At 40.1% G+C, this 26,259-nt stretch overlaps 1 protein-coding gene across 1 annotated transcript in view; it reads left to right on the plus strand.

Moving 5' to 3' along the window:
• Positions 1 to 26,259, plus strand: part of CELF2 (CUGBP, Elav-like family member 2) — a 384,808-nt gene that overhangs the window by 304,442 nt on the left and 54,107 nt on the right. The window contains exons 5-7 of the mRNA XM_009285480.2: positions 2,837 to 2,885; positions 11,595 to 11,729; positions 22,245 to 22,324. Coding sequence (XP_009283755.1) covers positions 2,837 to 2,885; positions 11,595 to 11,729; positions 22,245 to 22,324 — 264 coding nt within the window. The remainder of the gene's footprint in view (positions 1 to 2,836; positions 2,886 to 11,594; positions 11,730 to 22,244; positions 22,325 to 26,259) is intronic.

A 26,259-nucleotide genomic window follows, 5' to 3' on the forward strand; every position in this document is an offset into this window, starting at 1 on the left:
TCTTCTCTTTTCTTCTCTTTTCTTCTCTTTTCTTTTCTACACTTTTAAATATTTTAATGGGTAGAGGCTTATAACATGTATTGTCACGGCAGTTGTCTCTAGAGGTCAGCAATGAGTTTAATAATGAGATGCGAACCAGTGACTCTGTAAAACCCATTTCAGGTTATAAATGGCATGTTTTATTGAATCTAGTGTTAAAGGTTGTTAACGTATCAATTGGTGATGGTCAGGGTTAAACAAGCTTCAACACGAGCCCTCTCATGTTAGGAAACTGTCAGTAACGTGTTTTTCCACCTTGCTCTTCGCCAAAGCCATGTTTGTGTATCACATCCATTTTACCATGGGTGCTCTGTGGTTTAAACCCTCCAGGCCTGATCTAAATCTTTTATTAGTTTTGCACCGATATAATTTTGTTAAGCACAATGGCATCGCTCCTGACTTCGGCTTGCTGGTGCGAAGAGAATTTGGATCATGGGGTTTTTAGCAGGAACCTTTGAAATCAAGTCAAAACCCAGTTGAAGCGTCTTGTTAAATCTTCCCTCTTGCTTTGCCAACATAACAGATTACTGACTTAATGAACTTGGGGTAGTTATGCATGACAGAAGAGGATGATTTCTGATGTGGTAACTGTGTTTGTCAGGTAACACTGATCATTATATTGTGACTGTGGGGCTGCAAAAATAACTTCCTCACATGAATTTGGTCTAAAGTTGGCTTCTCTGGTTCAGACAGTTTGAAAAGTTAAAGCATTTTAACGGTGTTAGTATTACCTTTATTCAAAATATCTCCACTTAGGGGCATATAAATGCAGCTAGATAGGGCGATAGATTCTCTGTCTACGTAAGGTCTGGATTTGGGTTGGGTTTTTCTTCTATAACCTGCATGTTCCCAAATTTACAATACTCAATTTTCTTTCCTCTATGTTCTCACCACTCCGTTGCTCCACAGAGATGTCAATACCTGCAACGGTCTCATGGAGCAAGTTACACCCTTTTTCGTCTTTCACTTTTTGCTTGCTGAGTGGACATGCTGCATCACATTCCCATGAATTTGAAGTCTCCTGCAGTGCCCAATGTATTGTTGATGCCAGGATAAATGTTAAGCGCTAGTTAAAGAAGATAGAGTACAATAGAAGTTCCCTTTTTTCTATAAATTCGGTCAAATAAGACTGCTGACAGACGAGTGCTGGGCTATTAAAGTCCATTTGGGAAACAAATGATTCAAAGAGAACAGAATTGGTAAAATTGAAGCAAATTTATGCATCCTGGTGACTACATCCACCTCGTGGCTTTGCCTTTTCCTTAGGGCACAGTGGGGAGTTTTGCAAGCAGTACAAGGAATGCATTGGTTTGCAGGGCCAGGGAGCGTTCTGGACTTTGAGTAAACCTTACGGAAACATTCACAGCAATATTTTATATTTTCTAAAGAATCTAGCAACTGTGTCCCTGGAGGTTAAGTGACTCCACCAAAAGCAATGCAGATTTGGTTTTCTGTGCTGCTTTGAAAGCACGTTTGATATGAGTGCATGGATGTTGTCTCCTGCTCAGCTGTTTTTGTTTCCCACAGTTTGCCATAATAGTCTTTTATAAAAAAAACGGAATTGCCTCTGACGTTTTCAGGCAATACCCAGCTCTGCTGCACTGAAAAATGATACAAAAGCAGAAAGAGCATAGATTTTTTCACATGCTCACATGAAATGGTGAGGAATTGCTGAGGAAAGAAAAGGCAGTGGCCCTGCTGCTGCCGGAAGGTTTGTGCAGTCAAATCCCAGCAATTCTGTAGAGCCCTATGGAAGAAAATAAAAGTGGGTCTTTTTGCAAGCCTAAACGTCTCCCACATTGAAACTCAATGTGAGGTCAGTTCTGAAGGCTTTTGAGAAGCTGTAACAAATTTCCCCTGAATCCATCACAGTGGACACAGGGCTGGCTATAACCAGTGTCCAGTGGAAAATGCACACAGCCCGATCTGAGGGAGCTCAACTGTTGTGTTGCTATTCCTGAAGCAACAGAAAACACCGTTTGTAAAAATTTTGTTGGAGTTATCAACAATTCAGTGGGGGGGGAGCATAATGAAAGCTGAGGGCACACCACACCGAGTGTGCCAAGGTAGGATGCCATGTGATGTTCAGCATAGCGTGCTGCACACAGGGATTGGTTTCTTTTGCAGTAAGAGGGATATGAATGGAGGAAGAGGTTGAAAAAGAAAAAGTATTAGGAGTTTTTATGGAAGCCAGAATTGTGCCATGTTGTGATGGAAGCTTTATGAATGAATGCATAATGTATTCTTTAAAAAAAAAAAAAAAAAAAGATGAGATACTAAACAGTTATAGGAAGTTATTACAGGAAGCACAAGTCTCTTCAGTCCTGAAAGAATCAGCACATGTTTTTTTAATTACAAGCAAAGTTCATTTGTCAAACTCAACTCCTCTGAGTATGTTTCAAATGCTTTCTAGCTCTTAAATTACTTGAGAATTCCATCTCGGTTTTGGCAGTGGTTGAGCTCAAGGAAAAAAAGTTGGTAAAACAGAAACCCAGCATGCCATAAACTAATGAGGGCTGTAACTTTAGAGGTCTTCTGAAACTAGATACAGCAAATTAAAGTTTTATATGAGTCCCGTGGGCCCAATGATCTATTTTTTTTAATCTTCCTGGTTATAAAATGCTCCTTTACCATTTTATTTTTTCTTAAAAGCCTATAATATAGTGTTATTTTGAATTTATATCATTTCAACATGTTTAATATTAATCACGTATCCTTAAAGCCCTTCATTAAAAACATGATTCTTGATTTTTATGACTATCCAACCTGCCTTACTCTCTTTCATTTTTGTTTTTAGATGCATCATCCTATTCAGATGAAACCCGCAGACAGTGAAAAGTCAAATGGTATGTGTTTCATTTATTTTTACTTAATTGTGACTCTCTCTAAACAAAAGCAAACACAACATTGCGAGAGGTTTTGCTTTACTCCTTGTGTGGTGAAAACGATACGAGGTAATTTCCCTACACCTGACGTGGTAGGGAAGATGTTGACCTGCTCTGAACTCCCATTTATCCTCAGCTTCAAAGGAGGAAGGAAATGTTCTGAAAAACGGTCTTCCTTGTACTTGCTGTATGTCACGGTCTACCTCGCTACGTACATCTTTCCCTTGTGTTCTCCTAGCAGCGAGGTGATGCAGGAACACCTGCTATTGATAAGATGGAGATGAAGATTTAATGGTGAAAAGAAAAAAAAAGTAAAGAAACAAAAAACATTCCCATGTTAACAAACCATGTGAGCAGCTGATGGGCCTTAAACATTTGCCTAAACTTCCTTTTTATAGAATGATGCTGTTCTGAATCTCAGCCAAATTTAGGTTTTAATCATATGCTTGGTTCTGAACTGGGAAACCCACCTTGCAGCTCTCTGTCTACTTATTCCTCTCAACAATTGTAAAATGAATGTTATAATGACAGTAATATCCATTCAGAATACTAGGGTACTGCCTAAGTGGATGTATATGACATGCAAAATAGACGGCATGCTAAATCTATTAAACATGCCAGGTTTGTATATTCAAGGAAATAAGATAATCGGATGGTAACACAGCCTGGCTGTGTGTGATTCTTTAAAAATATATACATGTGTATATTTTGCCCCTTGATTTGTTCCTGTAATTTTCTAAAATATATGTTAAAGATATCATCTGCCTTTTTAGATTGCAAGAGCTTCATTTTCCCATAAGGCCCACATAATCAGAGCTGGTTCCTCCAACAGGCATCTTTGCACCTCATTAATTAGTAATCAGGGCAGAAGCCGTGCACTTAGAGATCTACATACCTGCAAATGTAAATTATGATTGGGCTCTAAATCTCTCCGCAAGGCTTTTTTAAGGCTTCTTTTTTGCTAATTGTAGTGCATCCCATTTTCAGGCTTCTCCAAGGATTATAAAGTTTGGAAGGAAATTAAAACTTCACATTATGCTAGCTTTCCTATTATGACAACTTTCAAAACAAAACTGGCCACAAGCACAGGAAATTTGAGCCATCACCCATTTGTAAGGGAGTGGTGTCCTCTCTCAAGGTGTCCTTTCTTATGGCCTCAAGTTGCACCAGGGGAGGTTTAGATTGGATGTGAGGAAAAATTTCTTTACTGAAAGAGTGGTGAAACATTGGAACAGGCTGCCCAGGGAAGTGGTGGAGTCACCATCCCTGGAGGTATTTAAAAGACGTGTAGATGAGGCGCTTAGGGACATGGTTTAGTGGGCATGGTGGTGTTGGGTGGATGGTTGGACTCGATGATCTTAGAGGTCTTTTCCAACCTCAATGATTCTATGATTCTCTTGGGTTGAGTTTTAGCCATGATTTGTGGCTTTCTTTGAATGCTCAGAAGAGAGACCAAGGTGCCTGCATGGGCAGGAAGACCAAACTTTTCAAGCGCCACTGTAGTCAAGGAGAATTTTGCTGTTGGAATCCAAACTCCACTCCCTAGTATTTATTGTGCCTGCAGTGGGCAAAATTTTCCCTTGAGTACAGGAATATTGGCCTGGACCCTCTGAACTAAGTATAGCCTCTATGGGTTCTTCTTTCAAAGATAAATTTCACCTCAAGTTCCTTGGCAAATTAGAAAAATAAGAAGCAATGGGCCAAAATAGACTCCCAATGAGTTACTTGTTCATTGCCTGGAGTTTTTCTTCCTAAAGGAGACTGAACATATTGGCAAAGTGCTATGGGGAATTGTGCAAATTCTGTCTTGCTCTGCAAACAGCACCTGCTTGGAAAGCAGGGTAGGTTAGCTCCTCGCTGCTGCTGTTAGACCAGGATTATCTGCATGACACTTCTGTCTGCACTGTGGGAATACTCATAATCTTCAGAGTATTCTCTTGCACCTATCCCTATCATGAAAATTATGAGGGATTGGCTTTTTTTTTTTTTTTTGCCTGCCTTTGTAGTTTGGGGAAAAAAACATTGACAGATCAGAGGTTGCAACTGTCAAATTAAACACCTTTTTAAATTTAGGCTCCTGAAGGGTGTAGATAGTTCCGGTAGGCGTGTTCTGGGGGTGGTGAACTCTTCTAATGACTGCGGAAACAGAAGACAAACTAATACCATCATGACGGTAACAATGGTGCAGCTCCTTGGAAAGACAGGGCATAGGCGTGGGATCTGTGGAGGAGGTGAGAGTTTGCAAGCAGCTTGGAGAGCCAAAAAGAGAAAGAACAGCAGCATGGGGAATGCGGAGGCCTGTTTGGCACGTGTTTCCCATATGCTTCAGGCTATCCATCTGAGGAGGTATATTATCTGTGTCAACAGCAAATTGTAAACTGTACCTCTTCAACCAGATTGATAAGTTCAAAGGGGAAAAGAAAGAAAGCATGCCAAGGCATCTTGGTTTTCATGATCTGTGGTGTTTGAGCTTTTGAGGAATGCTGGAAACCCTTTGATTTCTGAGTAGTGGGAAGATCCCACTACATTTTATAGCTAAAGTGGTGTTTCTCAATTTTCAAAGAGGTTTAAGAAATTCTTTTGGTCAAAATGTCCAGATAGCTTGTGGAAAGACATGTAGGAGAGTTTGAACACTCATTACAATTCTTCTGAGCTTGCACACGTTTGTGAAGTCTTGAGAGACCTGTTCAAGTTCCACAGGGAGGAAGGAGAGGTCCCCTCATTCATCTTAGAGAGGTTTTCAAAGAACAGTATTTGCTGTGTGATAAGATGTCCCCTCCCCATCCTGAGTCCCTTGCAAAAAGGTTTGAACGAGCATCCAAGCCCAGGAGTACCAGGATGAAATGCTCCTCCTTCCCCATCACTGTTCCTGTCTTTAGATGTAGGCATCACTTCAGAAATCTGTCCCTTTTCACAAAAGGCCAAGCTCACCTCGTGGAAACTGGGAGATGGGTATGGAAGAGGCACCTCCTGCACACGTTTGTCTAAGTGCCTGGGCACTTCCGCAGGATTAGGACTTTATTAGCAACCTGAAGATCTGTTTTCTTCTGGGTAGGAACTGGGTGGCTGATAGATCTATGCAATCATCTCCATTCCTCCCCTGTGTACAGTAGCTTGTGTGTCTGAGTCATCTCTCTGCTCGTGCAGATGAAACAAAGCTTAATTTCTTCCACCGAGCTTTTAGCAGCTAAAGTTGATGGGGAAAGACTTGCCTTTAGATCTAATTAATTTGTCTGCCTGGGAGGATTCTGAAAAGACTTTTATTGTTGAGAAATGTAACATCCCTGAAAGATTTTCAGATGATGAATTTTGTAGTGTGTCCTGTTCTGATCACCCATTAGGTCTAGTCTGACCACCTTTGTATTGCTAGGTGGTTATTTTAACCTATCTACAAAGTTTTGGTTAAGGATTACCTGCCAGAAAAGCATGGTTTCAAGACTTTGAAGGCTCTACCATTGCTAGATTCATCTCAGCTGTTAATCACTCACAGTATTTGTCCATTTAAGGATATTTTCCCTTTTTCAAACAATGGGGGTTCCTGCACTCTAATGCTGAAAAGCACATAAACACATGCTTGACTCTTAAGTTGTCTGTGGCCATTAACATGCCACAATTTAGCAAATACTTAAATGCTCCTTGGATCAGGATTTGAATACAGTCAATACTTTCAGGCACATATCCTGAGGACAGTATGCTCTTAAATGGATCAAAGCATCACCACTTCAGGGAAAATAACAAAATTCTCTATTTAAAAAGAAAAGGGGGGGGGGTGTAGCTGGGTGAACTTATAATTTATTTTTATTTATTTTATTAGTGAAAACTTGAAGAAATCATTTTGAAATTGTAAGTGGCATAACTTTGTCGATTTGGAGGGAGTAATTAAATGCCATATGTTAGCACTAACACATAGAAAAGTTGATAATTAATGCAGGCAGCTCCAGATCCAGGTGTGACTTTGACAGATTGTATGCAAGGGTTTTTCACAGGCTTACAAATAGGGATAAAAAATCTGTTTTCCCCCCTTCCCTTCTGGATGAAATAAAAAATTAAAAAATTTATACATAATTAACTATTTCTTGATTTTCTCTAAAGAGAAGGCAACTTCTGGATGGAAAATGCACTCTTTGACTGACTGGACTCCTCAAAAATGTATAATAAAGGGATATAAATGTGATTTTTCAGGACAGAATTTTTGGGGTTTAGAACAGAGAAAAGGAAAGTTTGTTGAATCTTCAGGGAGATTTCCCATGATTATTACAGGGTTTAATTCTTTTGTAGCATACAGAAAATAATCTCTACTCCTTTATTCTCCTGGGTTACCACAAGTGATCTAATACAGCCTGCAAGAAATGCTCATTACTGAAGCAAATTGAGTAAAGCTAAAAAATTAGACCCTTCAGAATGTTACTCTGCAGGTTGGATGTAGTGCTGTCAGAAGGCAGCAGGGTCTGGTTTGATAGAAGCCCCCCTCAGCAGAGGTAGACTGCATCTCAGATAACTTTTGATGGCTAACGTAGCTCTCTGGCTTCCAACACGATACCTAGGCACCCATGCTAGTGACTGCAGAGCTAGTCTTGACGGAGTTACAGGAACACCTCATCTCATCTTAAAACAGATATCTGTACTTCGTCATGCAGGGTTCCTGCGTTCAGGCAAAAGATTCTGACCCCAAATCCAGCAGGCTTAGCACTGGATGTGTTGCACGAACTGCCTGGGCAACATAGCTGACTTGTGTTTGTAATACGTTTGGATGGATTAGAGGTGAATCCCAGAAATATTTAATCGAGATACTGTGCAGTTTCACACCTTCCTTCATGTAACTAGAACTTCAGGCCTTGCTCACTGTGACCTGGCTGCTTCTGCTTCACCAATACAGGGCACTCAGCTACCCCATCCTACTAGCTGCTTACGGACAGTTGCATCTACTTCATGTCCCCAGAGTGGTGCAAAATAGCCAGAAAGTACAACTAGGCCTACGAGCAAAGTCCAGAAATAATGATATCAAACACTCGGCAAAAAATTTTCATTAATTTTCTGGATTTTGAATTATTGAAACCTACTCCTAGTGTGGGAGAGACAATTATCAATGTGCACACAAGTGCTGACCCTTGGGCCCTGTTATCCTTCCCCCCAGCCTTCTCCTGCCTGCTTTCATTGCCTAAAGCAGTCCCAGCTCCCAAGCTTTGTCCAGTCCCTCAGAGCTCACTTACTCCTCCTGTCCCTGCAACTGGAGCTTAGGACATCTACGTGTTATCATGATGACCAAGTTTTGGGAGTTGGCTGGAAGGTAACAGCCCTATCTATTGTCAATGGTGAGGGAGAGACTCCCATAAAACAAGCCATACCATCTTGCTGGGAGAGGTGGGATCAGTCACTCTTTGGAGGAGCTGATCTCTTGGCATTGACAACATAACATTTTAGCTAGGACTAAGACTGGACATCAAAACTCTAGTGACTAAAGTTAGGCGAGATGGTTTTAGACTGCCATCCTTTCTCCAACCAGCAGCGGGTAGTGCTTTTCCCAATCTCGACGCTTTGTTGGGTCATGCGTGTTTAACGTTGGGCTCCTCATTTTACAGTCTATGGCAGCAACCCAACACACACAGGCAAATCAGCAGGCTTGGCTGATCAAAAGGGAAGTTTGCTAACCTCTAAATAGGTTTGACCCGTACTTCTTGCAGTCCGTTGTCTATTTGATTCTCAAACCATGCCTGCATGGCAGGTAAGAATTCATTTTAGAAAGAAAGAAGTGGCTGACCAAAAATGCAGAAACAAATCTAGACAGCCAGTCTTACGGAGGTGAAAAAGCATTCCTTTCTCTGTGTGAGAATGTATCATTAAAAGCTCTTTCAGCCTAATAATATCAGATGTTCCATCAGATGGAGTGAAAACGTCATTTTGATCCTGACAATTGTCCCTTTAAATGTTTTTTATGCCGGGCCCCCAGCCAAAAAAAGAATAGCAATTTTCTTAAGCTTCAACACTGATCAGCACTGAGTAATAGCACTGAAAGCAGAGCACGTCATCATATCAATATGTTTTCTGTACTCTGAGCATTCTTCGTGAAATCTGCATTTTTAAGATGTACAGTACACAGGAGCTGGATGTTTAATTTACTATAAAATCACCCTCAAGCTGAAAACCTGCAAATCATGTTAGTTAAATGGCATATTTATAGGTTCACTAGCGAAACTGAAGAAGGCCGGTGGGGAGTTTGTCGTCTGCTACTCTTAGGAAAATTAAAACAAAGCCTTCCTGTTTGCATCTCATTTCTTTTGAATCTCTGTGCGAATCTCTTTGGTTTGAGTCTTTGTCCTTGCACCTAAGCAGGACCCAGGGGACCTCCTTTGGGATGGCGTGGCAGGCATTTGTCCAACTCCACCAGCAGCTATTTTTAAGAGAGGGTTGGGATCTAGTCACCCTTAGGATAGACCTCCACGTTGTATTTCAAGCCTAAAATCAACCCAAATTTAAACTGGCTGGTACTAGCTGACACACAGGCAGAAGTTAAGAGGTTCATAACACAGAGTAGAAGGCAATGCTCGGACCAGTGCTTGGCACCAAGACTTCCCTCAGCCTGACCTCGGTTTGTGGTATGGAGACCTGGCAGCCCAGCTGGGTCCCTTGCCTCATACCCTTTTCTGCAGCCTGGCCATAGTGTGTGGCTGTTGTCGAGGGGACGGGCTGGCCAGGGACCTTCCTCAAAGAGATTACTCAAGGCAATATAGGAATTGTAAGCGGCCAAGTTACAGGCATCCTTTCACCAGTAAAAGTGACTACTAGACTCTCCTTGTGGCTGTGAGCAAGGCAATTCAGTTTTACTGTCCTTAAAATAATTATTAGCAGCATTAAGGCCAATTATATATTATGAATCAGATGTAAAGTTTCATTGTAAGGCATAAATATATATATATATTAAAAAAAAAATCCCGACTTGCAGGTCTTATTTGCAATCCCGCATATTCAGCTCCTGATCTGTATGTAACTGGCTTATCCCACGCATTCATCGTTTGTTAACCCTTCCTGGAGCGTTAACCTGCATGTGGAACCTCAATATAAAGAGTGAATGAAAATACTGAGTCTTGAGGAATCTCTGCTGAGAAAAACTTCTCCTGGGTGTTAAATTCATGCCAATTTTCTTGCAAGCTTGTAGAGTGAGAAGCTGGGATTGTAGGGGCTGGTCTCTGTTTTGGATTCTGAAAAATGCACGGTCTTGATGCTTGCTTGTATAAAAACCACAACTACTTTTTAAACTCAGCGATTCTAAGGAAGAAATTACTTCAAACACCTCTCATGATCAATAAGCATGAACCTCTTCTTTTTATTGTTGAAATTATTAAATGCACTTAAAGTGCTGAAGTACAACACAAATAAAATCCTATGAAAAGAGATGCAGTTTCTTCCTCCTCAGCTGCAATTTATTCCATTTTACAAAGTCATACTAATACAGGAGAGAGAGTTGGGGAGCAAGGGAAGATTCTTTTTTTTTTTTTTTGTAAGCCCAGAAATGAAAATACTTCGTTACAAAAATAATTTGCACAATAATAGAAATAAGTAAGTGCACTGCAGACTCTCTGGAGTAAAGCTTTCCTTCTCTCTTTGCTTCCCCGCAAACTCTGACAGTCTGCTCATTAACAGTGAATTGGATTTACATGCCATTTCAAGAGCAGAAGAAAGCGCTGGTGTATATACTGTATAATAAGCACTTAGATTTCTGGTTAAATATAGATGGGAGGGTGCGTTAACATTTTTAAGTCTTTCCAGGGTGAATTAAGTTTTGATGACCTATTTCATTTTTGACAAGAGTCCACAGCTTTAGTCCTGTAAATTTGAGTTTCATTAACAGGACTGCATGTGTCCTGCTGCAGCAGTCTAGCTTTTGCTGATTTTGGTGATAATTCAGGCAGGAAATATTCTACTAATAGTTCAGGTAAAGCACCTTTTTCATGGTTTTTTGCAAACTCGGCTTCATTACGACTCAAAGGGTTTGGCTGTGGGAAAGCATTATGCAGCCCCCTTGTTAAAGCGATGCCCTGGAATATGCCTTGTGTCCTCTTGGAGGGGAGAGGGCTCTGTCAGTCTGAAAAAAAGCAGGAAAATTCAGTGCATTCTCTTTCCAGAGCAGTTGTTACACATCTGCCTTTCGAGTGCCACGCATTAAGTTGGTTGAAATTGAAAGCTCAGATAGGAGCCTCTCTCTCAAAATATTTCTCAGGAATATTTTTCATTAGCTCATATCATTACGTGCACAATCCCTTCTTCACCCTCACCCCTGTCATGATTTCTTTCATACGTGAGGAAGGTGAGAGAATTTATCGGAATTAAAATCTATGCAAAGGTATCTTTACAAGTCTCTCTAACAGAGGATGCTTTTCTCTTAGAAACCGTGATGGGGAGGCGTATGCAGCACGACTAAGGCAGCCAATTAATATGGTATATAAACAGCAAGCACCACTAGAAAAAGGAGAGAGAGAAAGAAAAATGAGAGATTTAGGGTGGGGAAGGAAGGGGGGAAGGGAGGTTGTAAGTATAAAGTGTTTGCCTTAGGACTTGTCTTCAGTTACAGAGCCAGACTCACATGACTGGAGCTTGGTTTGATGTGGTAATGAAGCATTGATCACAGGAAAAAGACGAAATGGCCTTTGCTCATTCATTATTTTTATCTTCTAGCTGTGGAAGACAGAAAATTGTTCATAGGAATGGTTTCGAAGAAGTGTAATGAGAATGATATCAGGGTGATGTTTTCTCCGTTCGGCCAGATAGAAGAATGCAGAATCCTTCGGGGACCGGATGGGCTGAGCAGAGGTGAGTGTGCAGTCTGTAAAGTCTCTTTCCTTAAGTGCTAATTGGGAGCTATATGTCACAGCCAGGGTAGGCATAGCCGCTGTCTGCAGCTAGAGGTTACGCTGTAATATGTCCCACGTGATGAAGGTATCCACATGAACTTTTCACAGTGACTGAAATTATCACCTTTTATTTCCAGTGTCAGAAAGGTCTCGGTGCCAACGTATTAACTTGTGTTATCTCCCTGTTTGTCAGCTGGAAAGGTTCCTTTGCACCCTGAGAAAACACCCTCAGTTTTCTGCTCTCACAAAATCAAAGATCCTTCCCTGACCCCATTTCTGCTTTGTAGCGTAAGGCCAAAAAAAAAAATCGACTGTAAATGACTGCTTGAAGGCATACAGGGTCATGGAAACTGGCCCATGTTGTAGCACTATCTCCTCCATTCCTGTGTTTTCTATAACTATATGCAAAACATAGGCCTGCTGTAACTCGGAGACAAAGAGGTTAGCTTGAACTTGAGAGCTTTGCCTGGACAAAACTTTGTAAAAAGAGCTTTTAAAGCTTGTGCCTCTATCACAACCCAAAACCAGGGCAGAGGTGTTAAGCAGCATCACCGAGAGCGGTCAAGTGGCTGACCTGAACTTTGGAAATGAAGTGCAGCACAGACTTCAATAGCTGGTGATCCCTTTTGAGTGCAAGAGTGCCTTTTGGGGAAAGGCCCTCTGAAAACATATTGAAAAGAATAAATGTATATTGATGACCCAGGCTGCGTATTAACTCCATGGTATATGGACCTGAAATTATTCTCGGAGCGTGAACCTTCTCAAAAAGTCAGTGCCAGGTGGTGCTGAGTGGAAAAAGAAAATAGCGATAGTCCCGTCTGTCAGTGCGGAAGGATGCTGTGGTACTAGCCATGGCCATTTAACGGCACAGGGAGTAAAGTAATGTTAAGTGGAGCTGTAAAAACATCGCTTCCATTTCTATAGAAAAAAAAACCATAGAAAGCACAGTTTATGCATTTTATTACATTTTCAAAAGGCACAGAAAAAATAATAGTACCCATTTTGCATATAGATACAGGTATAGGTATAGATATTTCTCTTTACTTTTGGATCTACTTGTTTCCAGTAGGCTATAGGATCCGCAGTATTTTGTGCAACAATTTGTGCATGGGGTTTTTTGTTTTGTGTGCAGCCCAGCTTCTTTAAAATGCCTATAAATTTCAGCAGAGGAAGTTGCAGGTATTCCTATATTTCATGGCACTGCTTGAAAGCACTTACTATACTACCTCTGAATAATAAGGACTTGTTGAAAAGACACTCTGGCAATAGGGCGCCCCAAGAAAATTACGCACTTACATTTATGCATGCTTAGTCTGTGATCCCAATACTTTTGAGGCTGGGATGCAGCAATCCGTTCAGGCAAGGAGAGCCTCAGGATCGTGGTTTTTGCCTTGGAGAAGACTAGGGGAAAGATCTGAGGTTGGTTCCTGCAGCTCAGTAATGAATGTTAACTGATGGAGTTGAGTGCTATCATTATCTTTCTAGACCCAACATTGAGGCAAAACAAATATTTCTGATTCTCACTGATTTCGTTTTGTAAGTAGCACAGGGAAGGGGTGATGGAAGACACAAGTGGGAAAGGAGCTAAGTAACTGCTGAGATAACAAGATCTGGGCATCAGATGTTTTGAGCCCCAAAAAGATTTAATTGACTCCTCAGCATCACCCAACAAAGAAATGGATCTTTCCTGGGATTCATAGAAATCCCACTGCGTACTTGCTTTTATTTAACAGACATTGGGCATAGTACAAGCATAGAAAAGCTAATTATGAAATCCAGCAGGGTAAGTAAGGTTGGTAGGGTAGTTTTGTTCTGCCATAAATAGCAATCTCGCGATAATCAGAAGCTGAGATTTTTAAGCCATGTCACCAACACATCAGGCAGGGCAGTGTCGTCTGCTGGCCAGCAGAACCATAGAGTTAATGTGCTGCTCTCTCCTGCTGGAGGCTGAAGATCTCAGTCCAGGTAGGTCACACACCAGTAGTCGTAGCAGAGCTGTATCCTCTCTGCCACTCGGGTTTATTTCGGTCACAATCACGACTGATATTCTATCATGCCCTCATGCATCATGCCTTGTTAAACTTGAATTGCTTTCTACACACCCATGTTCACACTTGAAAATGAGTTCAGCTGTGACAACCAGGTTTTCAGGCAGATGTTTATCAGCTTCAGAAAACCACCACTCCATGAGAGAAGGCAAAGTGTTGGGAAAATTGTTGGTATTGCAGTTGAAATGAAAAGTGCTAAGGGAGATTTGCAGTGGAGGGAGCTTGGCTGAAAAAGCACAGGGTGAAAAGCTGCTTTAATAAAGCAAGAGGGAGAATTTATATAGTTAAATCTTTGTAACAAGTTCCAATACTTAACGAGTTGTAATTCATGTTACCGTTTCCAAGATGTTAATTCCCTTTGCCACAAACAGTATTTGTTTTCCCAGCACCCGTCCGGATGTGCTTCCCTCCCAGACACAGAGGCGTGAATGAAAAATACTCACTGTCTTAGGAAAACACTGTCCTCACCATGCCAGAGCCTTCAGGAACTCGCAGTGCTCACAGCAGTGAGATGGAAATATGGTCCAATAAACTCTGTTTGGCATCTCTTGTCAATTGCATAACAAGTGCACATCATGGTATCTCGGATGAAAAGAGCTTGAAAAGTATAATCATTGGTATTTATGCCAACTTTCAAGCTTTGTTAAAGGGTTCAGGCAAATAATCTTTATTACCAGCAGATAGTTGCAAGGAATAGCTCCAGGTTACACTGCTCAGTAGAACAGTTTTGGTTTGTGCTGCTTAGTTTTGCTTAGTAAAGAGTAAGAAGCTTTCAGTTGGCTTTTAGGCCATGTCTACACTACAACAGCAACCTTACCGCTAGTACGGTAACAGTCTGCTGTCAACCCATAGGCAGAATGTAGGGTTGTAGTGTGCCACATGGCTCCAGTAGCAAGGAGAAATTCCATCCTGTGGCATCAAGGGAAAATGTAACACTTTTTGATGAGTGTGATATAAGTGCTAAGATAAAGAGAGAGAGGGAGAGAGATTGAACTGGTTGTTTCTATTGTAGTTTCTAGCCAAGAGTTGACAGAACTTTAATAAAGTCGCACCCATAGCTGTCACTACTGATAATGGACCATCAGCGTTTCTACTCCAAATTCCTATTGTCAGCTGTTTGAAACTCATCTGTAAAATGAGACTAAAATAATGATAAAAAGCTCCAGTGGTGGAGCAGTATATTTTAAAGAAACTGAGATTTTTTTCCTTGAGACATTTTTTTTTCCCCACTGTTGTTCGCTCTGGCATCTAAGAAATAATTTGCTTATATCTGTAACTTGTTATATTCTGGCCAGCTACAAGAAATAGGCAGCAACCAAACAGCATTGCCTTCTGAAGGCTCTGGGATAGTCCCTGTGAAATTAGTTGGCTGGCAGAGAGTAATTCCTAGCTGTGAAAAGCATTAAAAAATAAAAATACCCTGTTGGCTGTAGAGATAAAGAAACCAGGGACTCAACAGACATGGAGGCTGGCCTTCGCTTTAGCAGGGTTCATGGGAATATCTAAAGAGCTTGCCACTGCCTGTACTATATTCATTATTCAAAGAGAAGGATTCAGCCTGCAGGGTTGTTTAATCCAGCACTTTTTCTGAAGGGCTAAGTATGCTTTACAAAAATTCATGATTGTGATATCATGTGCTAAGCTTCATTATCATGAAAAAGCAGAAGTGAACTGCCTCAGATGATTAAGATTTTAAATCACTTATTGTAAACAGCTTAAGGAAACTTTCAGACCTCCTGACTCCTAGCACTGTGTAATGTCTATATGACCACCGATGCCAACACAGACGGCCATGCAATGATAGCTGGAGTGTGCAAAAATAGCCAGAAATACCCAAGTTTGATTTGTAGCTGTGCCACTGATGTGCTGTATTGACCGTAGGTGAGTTGGTCTCTCATCATCTCTCCATTATCCCATTCCTTAAAATAAGGATAGCGATGCTCCTCTACCTTTGTAAAATGCTTTTTCTAGATCAGTGGATCAATATCTCTGTATCACTCTAGGAATTATTACCATCCGTAATGATGATAAAAAAAATCCTCTTATCCTTATCGCAGGAGCACCACACAGCAAATTATTCTGCTGTATTGCTAAGTGCAGATACCAGAAAGAAGTCAACTGGGTTAATAGCATGCACTGAAAAAACCTGCTAATAGCATGTACAGACAGTTGGATATACCATGAAAATTGTGGAAAAGCTCCAAATGCATATCCCTACATCTTCTAGGCTCCTATTTTACGATTTTTTAACAAAACATCGCCAGGCACATGGGACAAGTGAACATTTCTGCAGACATTGATTACAGGGATTTTTTTTTTCCTTTCATTGCTTTAAGAGCAGGTTAGAAATGGCATGGAGAGTTATACCATGGTCAGACAATTTAATTTCATGAAAATCCATTCATAACTTTCAGATTCAGGGGTTTTCTTGATCAAATGATCAAGTAAAAGAAAATTAGTATTTGCATCGTAATTAATTGCAGTGAAGGGTAGGTGAGGAGATTTTATGCCTGTTTGTTTTTTCTTATGGATATTTACTGCTCCTTCATGAGCTAAAGTAACGTGAAGTGTCAGCCATGGGAACAGCCTGGATTAGGGGCCACCTTCTGACTTGTGTATCAGTGATGGGAAACAAGCATGGTGGAAGTGCTGTATTTTTAGTTGCTCTTCAGAAGCAGCTCCATGCCTTATTTCTTTTGCTGTAATATGGTAACATTTTAATTTTTTCCAATCATTATGGCACATTTAATTTTCTTTTCTCCCCTGGTGAAACTCTTTCAAAGCTGGAAAGGAATGAACGTGTCCAAGTGACCAGTGTCTCTGCTGGCCTTTAACCAGTAACTCCACAACTCAGATCTCCATTACTGCATCTTCGCAGTAGTCCCTCCCCAGAGGGAAGTCTGAAATGAAATAGTCTACAAGAATTTTTATTCTAACAAGAGGGTCATCGAGGCACTGTTAGAGAATGTGGTCTTTGGTACCTGTTTGATTCTGGGTTTGTGTAAATTCCAGTTACTGAAGTTTATACTTTGCAGGGTGGTTAATTGACTGTCCAATTAGAAATGCTTCGAGGGAACCATGAACTTCAGGAAATTTAAAATCTAGAATCTGTCGCCTGGTCGATAGTCAAGAGAAATCAGAAAAGCCAAAGAGATGAGGCATGTTTACAGGATGTGCCTGTTGTTACCTTTATGTGCCTGATATGCATAAACTAAAGAGCTTGACTGTGCATTTTTCAAAACGCTTTACTTTGGGCTGAGTTGTTGCACTTGGTCTCAGACCTGTTGTTGTGTGTCTTAAGCAATACCTAATGACCAAATATCTGTACAATAAACAGTTCGATGTCTTAATTTGTAGCTGAAATGTATTTTAACCACTAAGATTTTTGTGTGATGTCTTCATTAGAAGGCTGTTTCCCAGGCTGGTCCTTCCTTCAGACTGCGCTATATTAGCACAGTGTAGAAAAGGGAGAGTCAACTTTGCAATCTCAGCCAGAAATATTTTAACACACTAGAGCTTATTTTTATCACGCTTCAATTTCCATAGCTTTTTATTCGAGCCTTATCTTTTCTTTAAATAGAGGCTTTCATCTCAGAGGATCCCAAATACTTCTTGAAGGAGTATTTTGGCAGCTTTTCACTATTGTTTCTTCACAGAAAGTGAAGAAAAACTTTGTTTACGGTGAACTAGGAAGCTGTAGTGCAGCCATTACACCACGAGCTCCGCAGCCGCCATACGTAGTACTGCGATTGCTCAGACGCCTTTGAAAATCTCTTGAGCCCGCTTCTGTGTCAGAGGGGTCACTATTTTTTTTTTTAAATTGATTACATCTGCCTTTCTTTCATCTCCAGAACTTTAAAGCCATGGTTTTTAAACTTCCATTTTTAACTCTAGGCCTGATTCAAAAAGGTTTTGCATCTCCCTTTGGCTTCATTGAGGGTTTGGGGGCTTTAAAACCTCTGGTAGACCACAGTAGTTTTGTGTGGGAGGTTTCCTGTGTAGGTATGAAATCAGACCCCATACCTTGAGGCCTCCATACTTAAAAATGTTCTACTTCACTTGCAGCTCGCAAGTATTGATGTTATGTCAGACTGCGCGTGAACTGCTGACTGAATGTTTCAAAACAGTCTGTGAAAGCCTGAGATGAGAAGAATCGAGTGAAGCGGGAGCTGAAACGGGGCAGTGCTGAGCTTTTCTAAATATTTCAAATAATTCAGTTGCTCAAACAGCGAGCCCTAGGTTTGGGACGGCATGGTTCAAGGAGGAAGCTTTTCTGATTTTGCAGCCTCTTCAAAATTCTTTTTCAGTTTGGGGTGGGAGGGGGGCAAGGACCAACCCTGTGAGTTTAGATGTTCTCTCAGCTGAGATGGCAAATGCGATAATGTGCTCCAAAATCTCCACTGTGACAGGGCTGGGTGCCTCCCTCTGATTCTGCCTGCAGGAGGAAATTACTTTGAGAAGCCTTTCCCCAGTCAATCATTTATCTGGTGTAGGGGGTGAGAAGGCAGCCTTGGAGAAGCACCTAAAACTCTTAGACCTCCTTTCTCCCTGCCCTTCTGTTTCTGTTAGTGATCCCTGACATTGTGAAACCAGAGGTGTTAAATAATGGCAAGGTGACTTGCAGGTTGGCCATATTTACAAAAGAATTTTTTTTTTTTTTTTTTTTTTTGTGGTTAGGTACCTGGTGGTACAAAATGAAGTAATTTCAAGGCATTAGCTGTAGAAATATCCCCATTTCCATGTTTTCTCTCCCGGAGAGCTCCATAGCTCTAGTAAGAAGGGAGTAATTGAGTATCAGGACTCAGTATGGTAGAACAGAAATAATTTGCTTGTAGCTGTTGGTCCGGAAGACCTCAGCCCACAGTGCTACAATCAATGCAGTGTTTCATAGGATGGGGTAAGAGGCCATGGAAATCTTTCTTGTTTCCTTGCACCATGAGGCATGAAATCTGATTAGTCTTGTCCTCTCTAATTGTGATTTACGGTCCTAAAGCTGGCAGTATGTTCCCAAAAGACCACCTGTATCCATGAGATACAGAGAGTGAGAGTATGCTGGAAAGGGTTTTTCCAACCCCTCAGAAACTGCTGCGGCAAGAGTACAGGATGGTTCACGCAGAGCTCATCTGGCTTAAACAAGTGAAATCCAATGTCCTTAGACAACAACTTCTGATTAAATTCTAGGTGACCAACGAAACCATCCTCCTAAAGTGCATATGTACCCCATATAGAAAAATAAAGGTTCTGCCATTGACTGTAGCAGAGAATACAAGCATCTCAGAAGAACAGCTTTTCTGAATACCTAAATTATATATGCAAGTTCAGTGATGAGTTAAGTGGACAGAATCCTATGATACAGCCTTAATTCCTCTCCAGTGTGGCAGTCTGGTCATAAAGGAAAGGATCCCATGGTTCACCCGTAACAAAATATATGTGCACACGTAATAAATATATAAATTTTGTGTGTGAGTGTCCAGGTTTGGTAGCTGAAAAAATAACCCTTGAATGTGAATACATGTAGCAATGTCTGGAAAGATGGTTAAATTAGCTAGCATTTAACTGGCGTGCTTGATGGTAACAACTGAAGGTCTAGGTTATCAAATAATTTAGCAGTAAGGTTGTCTACTGAATTTTTACCTTGGTTATTGAGGCAAATTGGGTATTTACTGTGCAAATGGCCACTGTCCATCGGTGGTAAATGGCCTGCCTACTGGAGATAACAAGGGGACCTAGCCTTGTAGCCTCTGGCTGGCAAACCGTAATTAAAATGCAGTCCCGTCTTCTCTGTGGAATGCTCCTTCCAAATGCTCATATTCAAGCCACATAACCTCATTCATCAGGCATTCCCCTTGCCCAGAGAACAAGTTTCTTTTAAATTGGTAGCTTGCTATATGGCACTTTACAGAAACCTGCTACGAAGGTCTTTTCACTCCACGACAAAGGCAACGGGATCCACGCAAATGGATTTGGGCTGATGAACGAGGAGGGAGGTTTTGCAGTAGCGTTGGGCACTGAAAGTCCCCAACAGCTGAGCTTTGTGGTTAAAAAGAGAAAAAGCTTAAGGGAGGGAAGAGAGAGTCTGCTTTATCTTGAGAGGAGCACAGCTTTATTTCTCTGCTGATTCACATTTCTTTTGAGACCTGCTAATTGCAACATCTCTCAGTAAGTTACTTACAGCAGTACTGCTGGGTAGAAATTGTGATAAATGCATAAACTGTGTCTTATTGATTTTTGTTGACATTTTACATGCTTCTTATGCATTCTAAACCTCCATTCAGTAATTGTCAGTACGGTGCACGTTCCTGGATAATGAGAGCGAAAGAAGTGAATGAAGCAGTTTCTTGACCATTATAAACAATATTATTCAAGGCTCTGTATGGGGTTTCTTGCCTGCCCTCCAGTACAGCTCTATTTGTGCTCATCCCCCATTGAATTTGCGAGACGATAAACGAAAACCCTTGGTGTTATTTCCTCTGTTAATGATAATAACAGAAATGCTTTTAAGAGAGATTACTTTGAGACTGATGGTAAATTTGGGCCTCTTTAATTTTAGTGCACAGCAGCAATATGGAATGTAGCGGAGGTACTGTAGTTTATTTACCCTTCTACTGCACATTTTGTCTAGATTGCCATACAGAAAGCTGTTTTGTTACATCATTTTCTTTGACAGAAATTTGTTGCTGAATAAGAATAGTATAGCAACACGTAGTGTGGCTAAACAGCAGTAAGACATCATCAGCTGTTATGTTACCTGAGAAATATGTAGAGTCACAACACTGCCATGAAGTTTGCGTAAAAGAATTCTGACTTCTGATTTTATCATGCTCACTTATCAGTCAAAGGTACATAAGCCAGCTTAGGTTCTCTTGTATCAAGGGCCTTTACATTAAAGAGAAAATACCGCATGATGCAAAAATGCATTGACTTTATTTTCATGACTAGATGTAGTGCTTTTGGGTAATGATCAGGCATTGCTTTCTCTTACTGTTGTTTGATTAAAATGTGAATACAGTCTTGACTTGATAATCTTACCAGGTACACGTGGAGCAAAAAAGAAAAGGTATTTTATGCCTCAAATTGATTTGCATAAACCAAACAATCTGTTGCTAGTTGGATTGCAAAATGGTTTATTTTGCCCATTGGCCACAGGGGCAACAATATTGTATTTTTGATGCCAGAATGTAGCTTTCATGCATTAGCTCTTAAAATTACAATATGCTTTAGCCTCTCAGTGCTTGGATTTGCTTCATTTGGAAATCTTTTAAGTAGTAATAATAATAATGTTTTGAGGAAATTGAGTGGAACACTAAATTATTCTCTGAAACCTAAGTTCAAACTGTGCAAGGCTAAGGGAGCTGAAAATCAATGCACTTTTAAAGTCATTAGAGATCACAAGTGAAATAAGTCTGTGTTGCTTTAGCTAAGCTTTTAGTGTGCTATGGTATTATTACAAAATCAGCCTGAATCTGCATTAATTTCACAGTCTTTTTCTTTAAGATGCCCAAGGGTGCATGAAGAATAAAACGTAAATCTCAGAAGGCAATGTTTTTATTAGTCAAAAGGGCAGCGAGTCATGCACTAAAAAAGTTGACCTGTACCGTGCCCAGTGTAGGTATGACTGACAATAGTAAAAGGGTGGAAGAATAGCCCAGGCATTAGCCTACTGGCTTTTCATTATGATTTAAAAGGTTGAGGAGGGAGAAAAGTGATTTTCATGCACATAGCTTCAGAATTGTTCAAGGTGGTGGTAGCTTTCATAGATCAAAGAATTATACTTGTACCTAGGACTCGGAGAAACAAAAATCATAAAGACTTTTATTTTTAATATGTTATTTTCTTAACTGTTGAGATTCCACCTACATTACTGAATTTTGTCTGAGTCTTTTCACACTTAGTCACAGGCTACGCAGTGGAGTTTTTCTCATCCTTATTTGTATGCTTGTTCTTGGTGCATCACGGAAATATGTGACATTATGGACCCCTTTATTAAATTCCCAGTTCAGCTTCCAGTGATGCAAATCACTTACTCACTATCCACAATTTACCTGCACAAAAGCCATAGCAAGCATTTGTTAATGCATGGCCTGAATAGACTAAACTATGCAATCCAAACTCTACATAAAAGCCTTACTTATTTCATACCCTGTGGCTAAAAAAAAAAAAAAAGAAAAAAAAACCTGGAACAAATTACAGGAAAAAACCCTTTCTCCTCACCCATCCCCACCTAATTTTTTTTCTTTCATCTATGGTCAGATTAGCAAGTCAGCACTGTCGATAAATAAACTAGAGAAGTTGTTTATTTTTATGTACTACTGAGAACAGTGTCGTCTTGTGGCCGTTCTCGTAGACTGTGTTGGTTTAACAAGCGTCCAACCCTTTTGTCTTGTTGTTTTTTGTCTTTCCTGCTCCCTGTCCCCTTGTTCCCACAGGCTGTGCGTTTGTCACATTTTCTACAAGGGCAATGGCACAGAATGCAATCAAAGCCATGCACCAGTCTCAGACCATGGAGGTACAGTACTGTATCATTTGCCCTTTCTTTGTTTTCTTTGTGCAAATGATTGCGAATGGTAAAGCCATGCTCTCCTGGGCCAGATCAGACACATGACAATCACAGATTTAAACTTTTTACCGACTCATTCTACCTCTCTTTGTGAAGCTTATTTTTCTTAATGACCTGAAAGCGCACAATAAGGTTGCTGTGTGGTATCCAAACGCAGCTCTTGATCCTGTTTCCAGTGGCATTCAGCAGAAAATAAAAATGTTGTGAATACCGCTCCTCAGTCATACTCAGAGTATATCTGATGAGTAAAATACCTTTAATTTTAATACATACAGCCCCAAAGAAAAATCTTAGTTTCTTTTAAATAGACTTTTAAGTGTTGTGGTTTGCGCTGCTCTGAGAAAAAGCTCAAGAGATTTAACCTGGCCACATTGAGCTACTAGTGCATGTGTTTTTCTGCAAATAGAATCTCTTTTTAAGTTAATATAATTTCTCCTTCTTCATGTAGCCAATAAAAATGCTAATGATGACAGACCATATCGAAGTGTGGCACTTCCTGCAGAGCACCGTCGTGGCTGGCCCCTCACAAGCAACGCTCTTTATTTCCCTCCAAACTGCCTCTACGGCCTCGTATTTTATCATGATGAGCAACACAAAACTTTAAACCTGTTCACTTAATGTGAATACAGCTGCAGGCTAACGATCCCTTCCTTGGAGTGGTTATCGAATGCCACGGCTTGTCTGGCAATCTCAAAACTTTTTTCAGTCTGTGATTTTTGTCATGGTCTTTCAGAATTTTGCACAAAAAACCGCACAAGTATGAAGTCTTTACTTACTCTGGATCTTCTAGCTTATCATTGGAGAGTGCATGTTATACTGTATTATGTATACTGTATCTTCGTGTAGTGATGATTTTTCTCAGAGGTGGCATTGATGTTATGTGCACTTGTTTCTTTTTTTATTTATTTTTCCACCAGGATCTTTTGATTTTTTTTTTCTCAGTGATTTTTCTTTGCAATGCTCTAGTCTCCCAAAGCATGCTGGGTGCTAAACAATCATTATTGCGTCATGTCGTTGAGCTGCTTTGTGTAACGAGCCAAGGGGGGACACCAGGGGTGGGAGGGTGGACAGAGAAGAAGAAGGAGAAGATAAAAATCAAGCCAGTGCATGAAAATGTCACTAACTGTTTCCTGTATACTACAAGTAATGATATCAGCATTGCAAAGCTATTGTCTTTCCAAACATCACGTTTGAATTTAGTTGAGCTTCTTTTATAATCGATGTGTTTTCTTTTCAGTGCAATGCATTTTTAGACCCTGAGTATACAGTTTTAGATGAGAATCTGCCAATGAGATGAGAATAATTGAAATTATCTTTACTAGAAAGCTGATGTTATACAATCTATGCAGTCTGACAGTATACTGTGAAAAAATGCCACTTTGAGTCTCTGAAATAATACTCGTAGTAATTTGTCTGCCATGCACTGCTCCATTAATTCAGACCTATATGTTTTGCTGGGTTTGATTCCAAGTAAAAAGGAAATGTTTATTGGTAATACTGCGTTTTACCTATATTTTTCCATGTGTTTTAATGTATTTTTCTGTCTAGCAAAATGAATTTTACACAGCTCTGCTTCAGAAGATGGTAAAATTAAAGAGATAATACCTCCCAGACAAATTCTCCCATTCTTCTGTTGTATGCAGTACTCCAAAAGAAGCTGCGTTTTGATGTGATACTCCTGTTGACATTAATTCTATAGGATAGTTACTCTTAGGTCAAAATACTTCTCAACACCTTTAGAGACGTCATCAATGAGATCCCCAAATTGGCAAGGCAATACCAAATATTTTGCACTTTGAACATCTGGGTCTTTGTGTCATTTGAGCTTAGGCTGAGAGTCCCTTCCTGGAGAGAAGCAGTACACTCTCCAGGTCTCTGGGTGAGGGAGTCAACAAAGTCTGTATGTCCTGTCTTGCCAACACAAAGAAAAATATGAAGGCAGCACCAGCTGTTGGGAAGAAAATGTCACTAAATGGGGTGGAGATACCATGCCACTGAATGAGGAAAGGAGATTCACCTTATGTATGTGCTGGGAGCTTCCTCTCAAGATAGAAAATGGAAGAGCATAAAACAGAAATAATTCTTTAAGCAAAAAAAATTTGCTCGCTTTTGCCCATACTCTTCTAGCAAAAAGTTAACTTGGGTTAGCTGGTGTTAAATATCAACTCTCGGCCTGAAAGAGTGGTCCTTGGACACTTTTGTTTCACATTGTTTGCAAACCAAAGTGAGCTGGGAGGACAATATGTAGTACACAATTACATTTCAACCCAATTACTGCAGAATTTTTTTTCTAATTTCATTATTTTCAGTTCTTTGGCACACATCATTGACCGAGATGAATTTTCAAGGTGGGCTAAGAAAGAACAACGGGGATGTTAATGTCCAAATGAACATGTCTCATAGAATAATGAATTCTCTTGCTACTCTTTCCACCTGACTTCCTGACCTGGTTAAATCAACTGATTTTAAAAACATAATTGCTGCTTTATAGTTTTTGCTCTTCTATCTCATTTCTGTGGAGGTTTTTTGTTTGTTTAAGGCATTCAAATGCAGCACCAGTAGAAGACCCTAATTTGTTATCATGGAGTAAATTTGATGCAACAATAACAACCTTTTTCTCATATAGAACCACTTGCTACATATAATTTCAGTCTTCAGAATGTTTGCTCTCTTGAAAATTATGAAGTGATGAAATACAGAGCAGACTGAAAAAATGAATTATAGATTCATAAATTGCAGAGATACTGTTTTTATACAATTTACTGACATTTAAGCATTCATAAATATGATGTCAGCTGTAGTGTTGAGTGCTGATCTGCTGAACTGAGAACTGAAATAGCCATATAATATTTCTTCCTTTGAAATTCATTTCTATTTCTTTGGAAATAGACTTGATTCTCCTGTACATCTAGGTAGAAGGCAGTAAGTTCTGGTTGTTCTTAGCCCATTGCTACCAAACCTCATATTAAATAGAAACAGCTTGCTTTTTTTATTAGCGAAACCAGAAAAAACTCTCTCACACCCTCCACCCCCTGGCTCCTTTTTCTTTCTTTTTTTTTAAAGGGTCTTGTTTTTAATATTAGTATAAAAATCACTAGAGAGAGGTAATTGTGTAACAAGCTGACTCCTTCATAATCTTTATTTGATTGCTGGAGTGGTATGTATCTCCTTTCTTCCTCACTGAAACGTTGAAAGACATTTTTACAATGAAACACACAGGAAAGGAGTTGGAGGTGGAATAATAAATCGCAAGTGATGATTTTCTAAGATAATTCTAAAGGAACAGTATTGATGGGAGATCATACAAGAGATATTATTATTGTGGTTTATTTCATCATTTCATCTGTTGATTGTGAATGTTCTTATCATTTCTCCTGGTGTGAGGTTCTTCAGAGAAAAGGTACACGGCTGCTTTTTGTAAATAATAGAGGACAGGAACTTTTCTGAAGATGTTCACAGTGTTGTGAGAGCAGCCATGGGAAGAGTTAGGTTAAGTATAACCCCGCTCCTCATCCCACGCTATACACTTTGGCTAAAGTGCTGCTGTGTTTTTTGGACTTGAGTCACCTTTCACTCCTACCATTGTGTTCAGATTGAAGTTAGACAAGAAATTAGTATAACAAAACATGGCGGGTGGAGGGAAATTATTCATTGGATCCTATGAAGTTGGAAAACAGTATGCAATGGATTGACAGTTTCTATGACTCACAAAATGCTTGAATTAATTTGAAGAACTGAATCATTGCAGTATATAGTTTGTTCCCTTGACTTGAAAAAATGAAGACTTGAAAGGTTAAAATATGAAAACGTATTTTTATATGTTAGCGGGGGGGGGGGGGGGGAAAAGGGCGGGGGCACGAGAGACATTTTTCATATTCACGTCT

The sequence above is a fragment of the Aptenodytes forsteri genome, unplaced genomic scaffold, assembly GCF_000699145.1.
Source record: "Aptenodytes forsteri isolate BGI_AS27 unplaced genomic scaffold, ASM69914v1 Scaffold87, whole genome shotgun sequence".
Classification (NCBI taxonomy): domain Eukaryota; kingdom Metazoa; phylum Chordata; class Aves; order Sphenisciformes; family Spheniscidae; genus Aptenodytes; species Aptenodytes forsteri.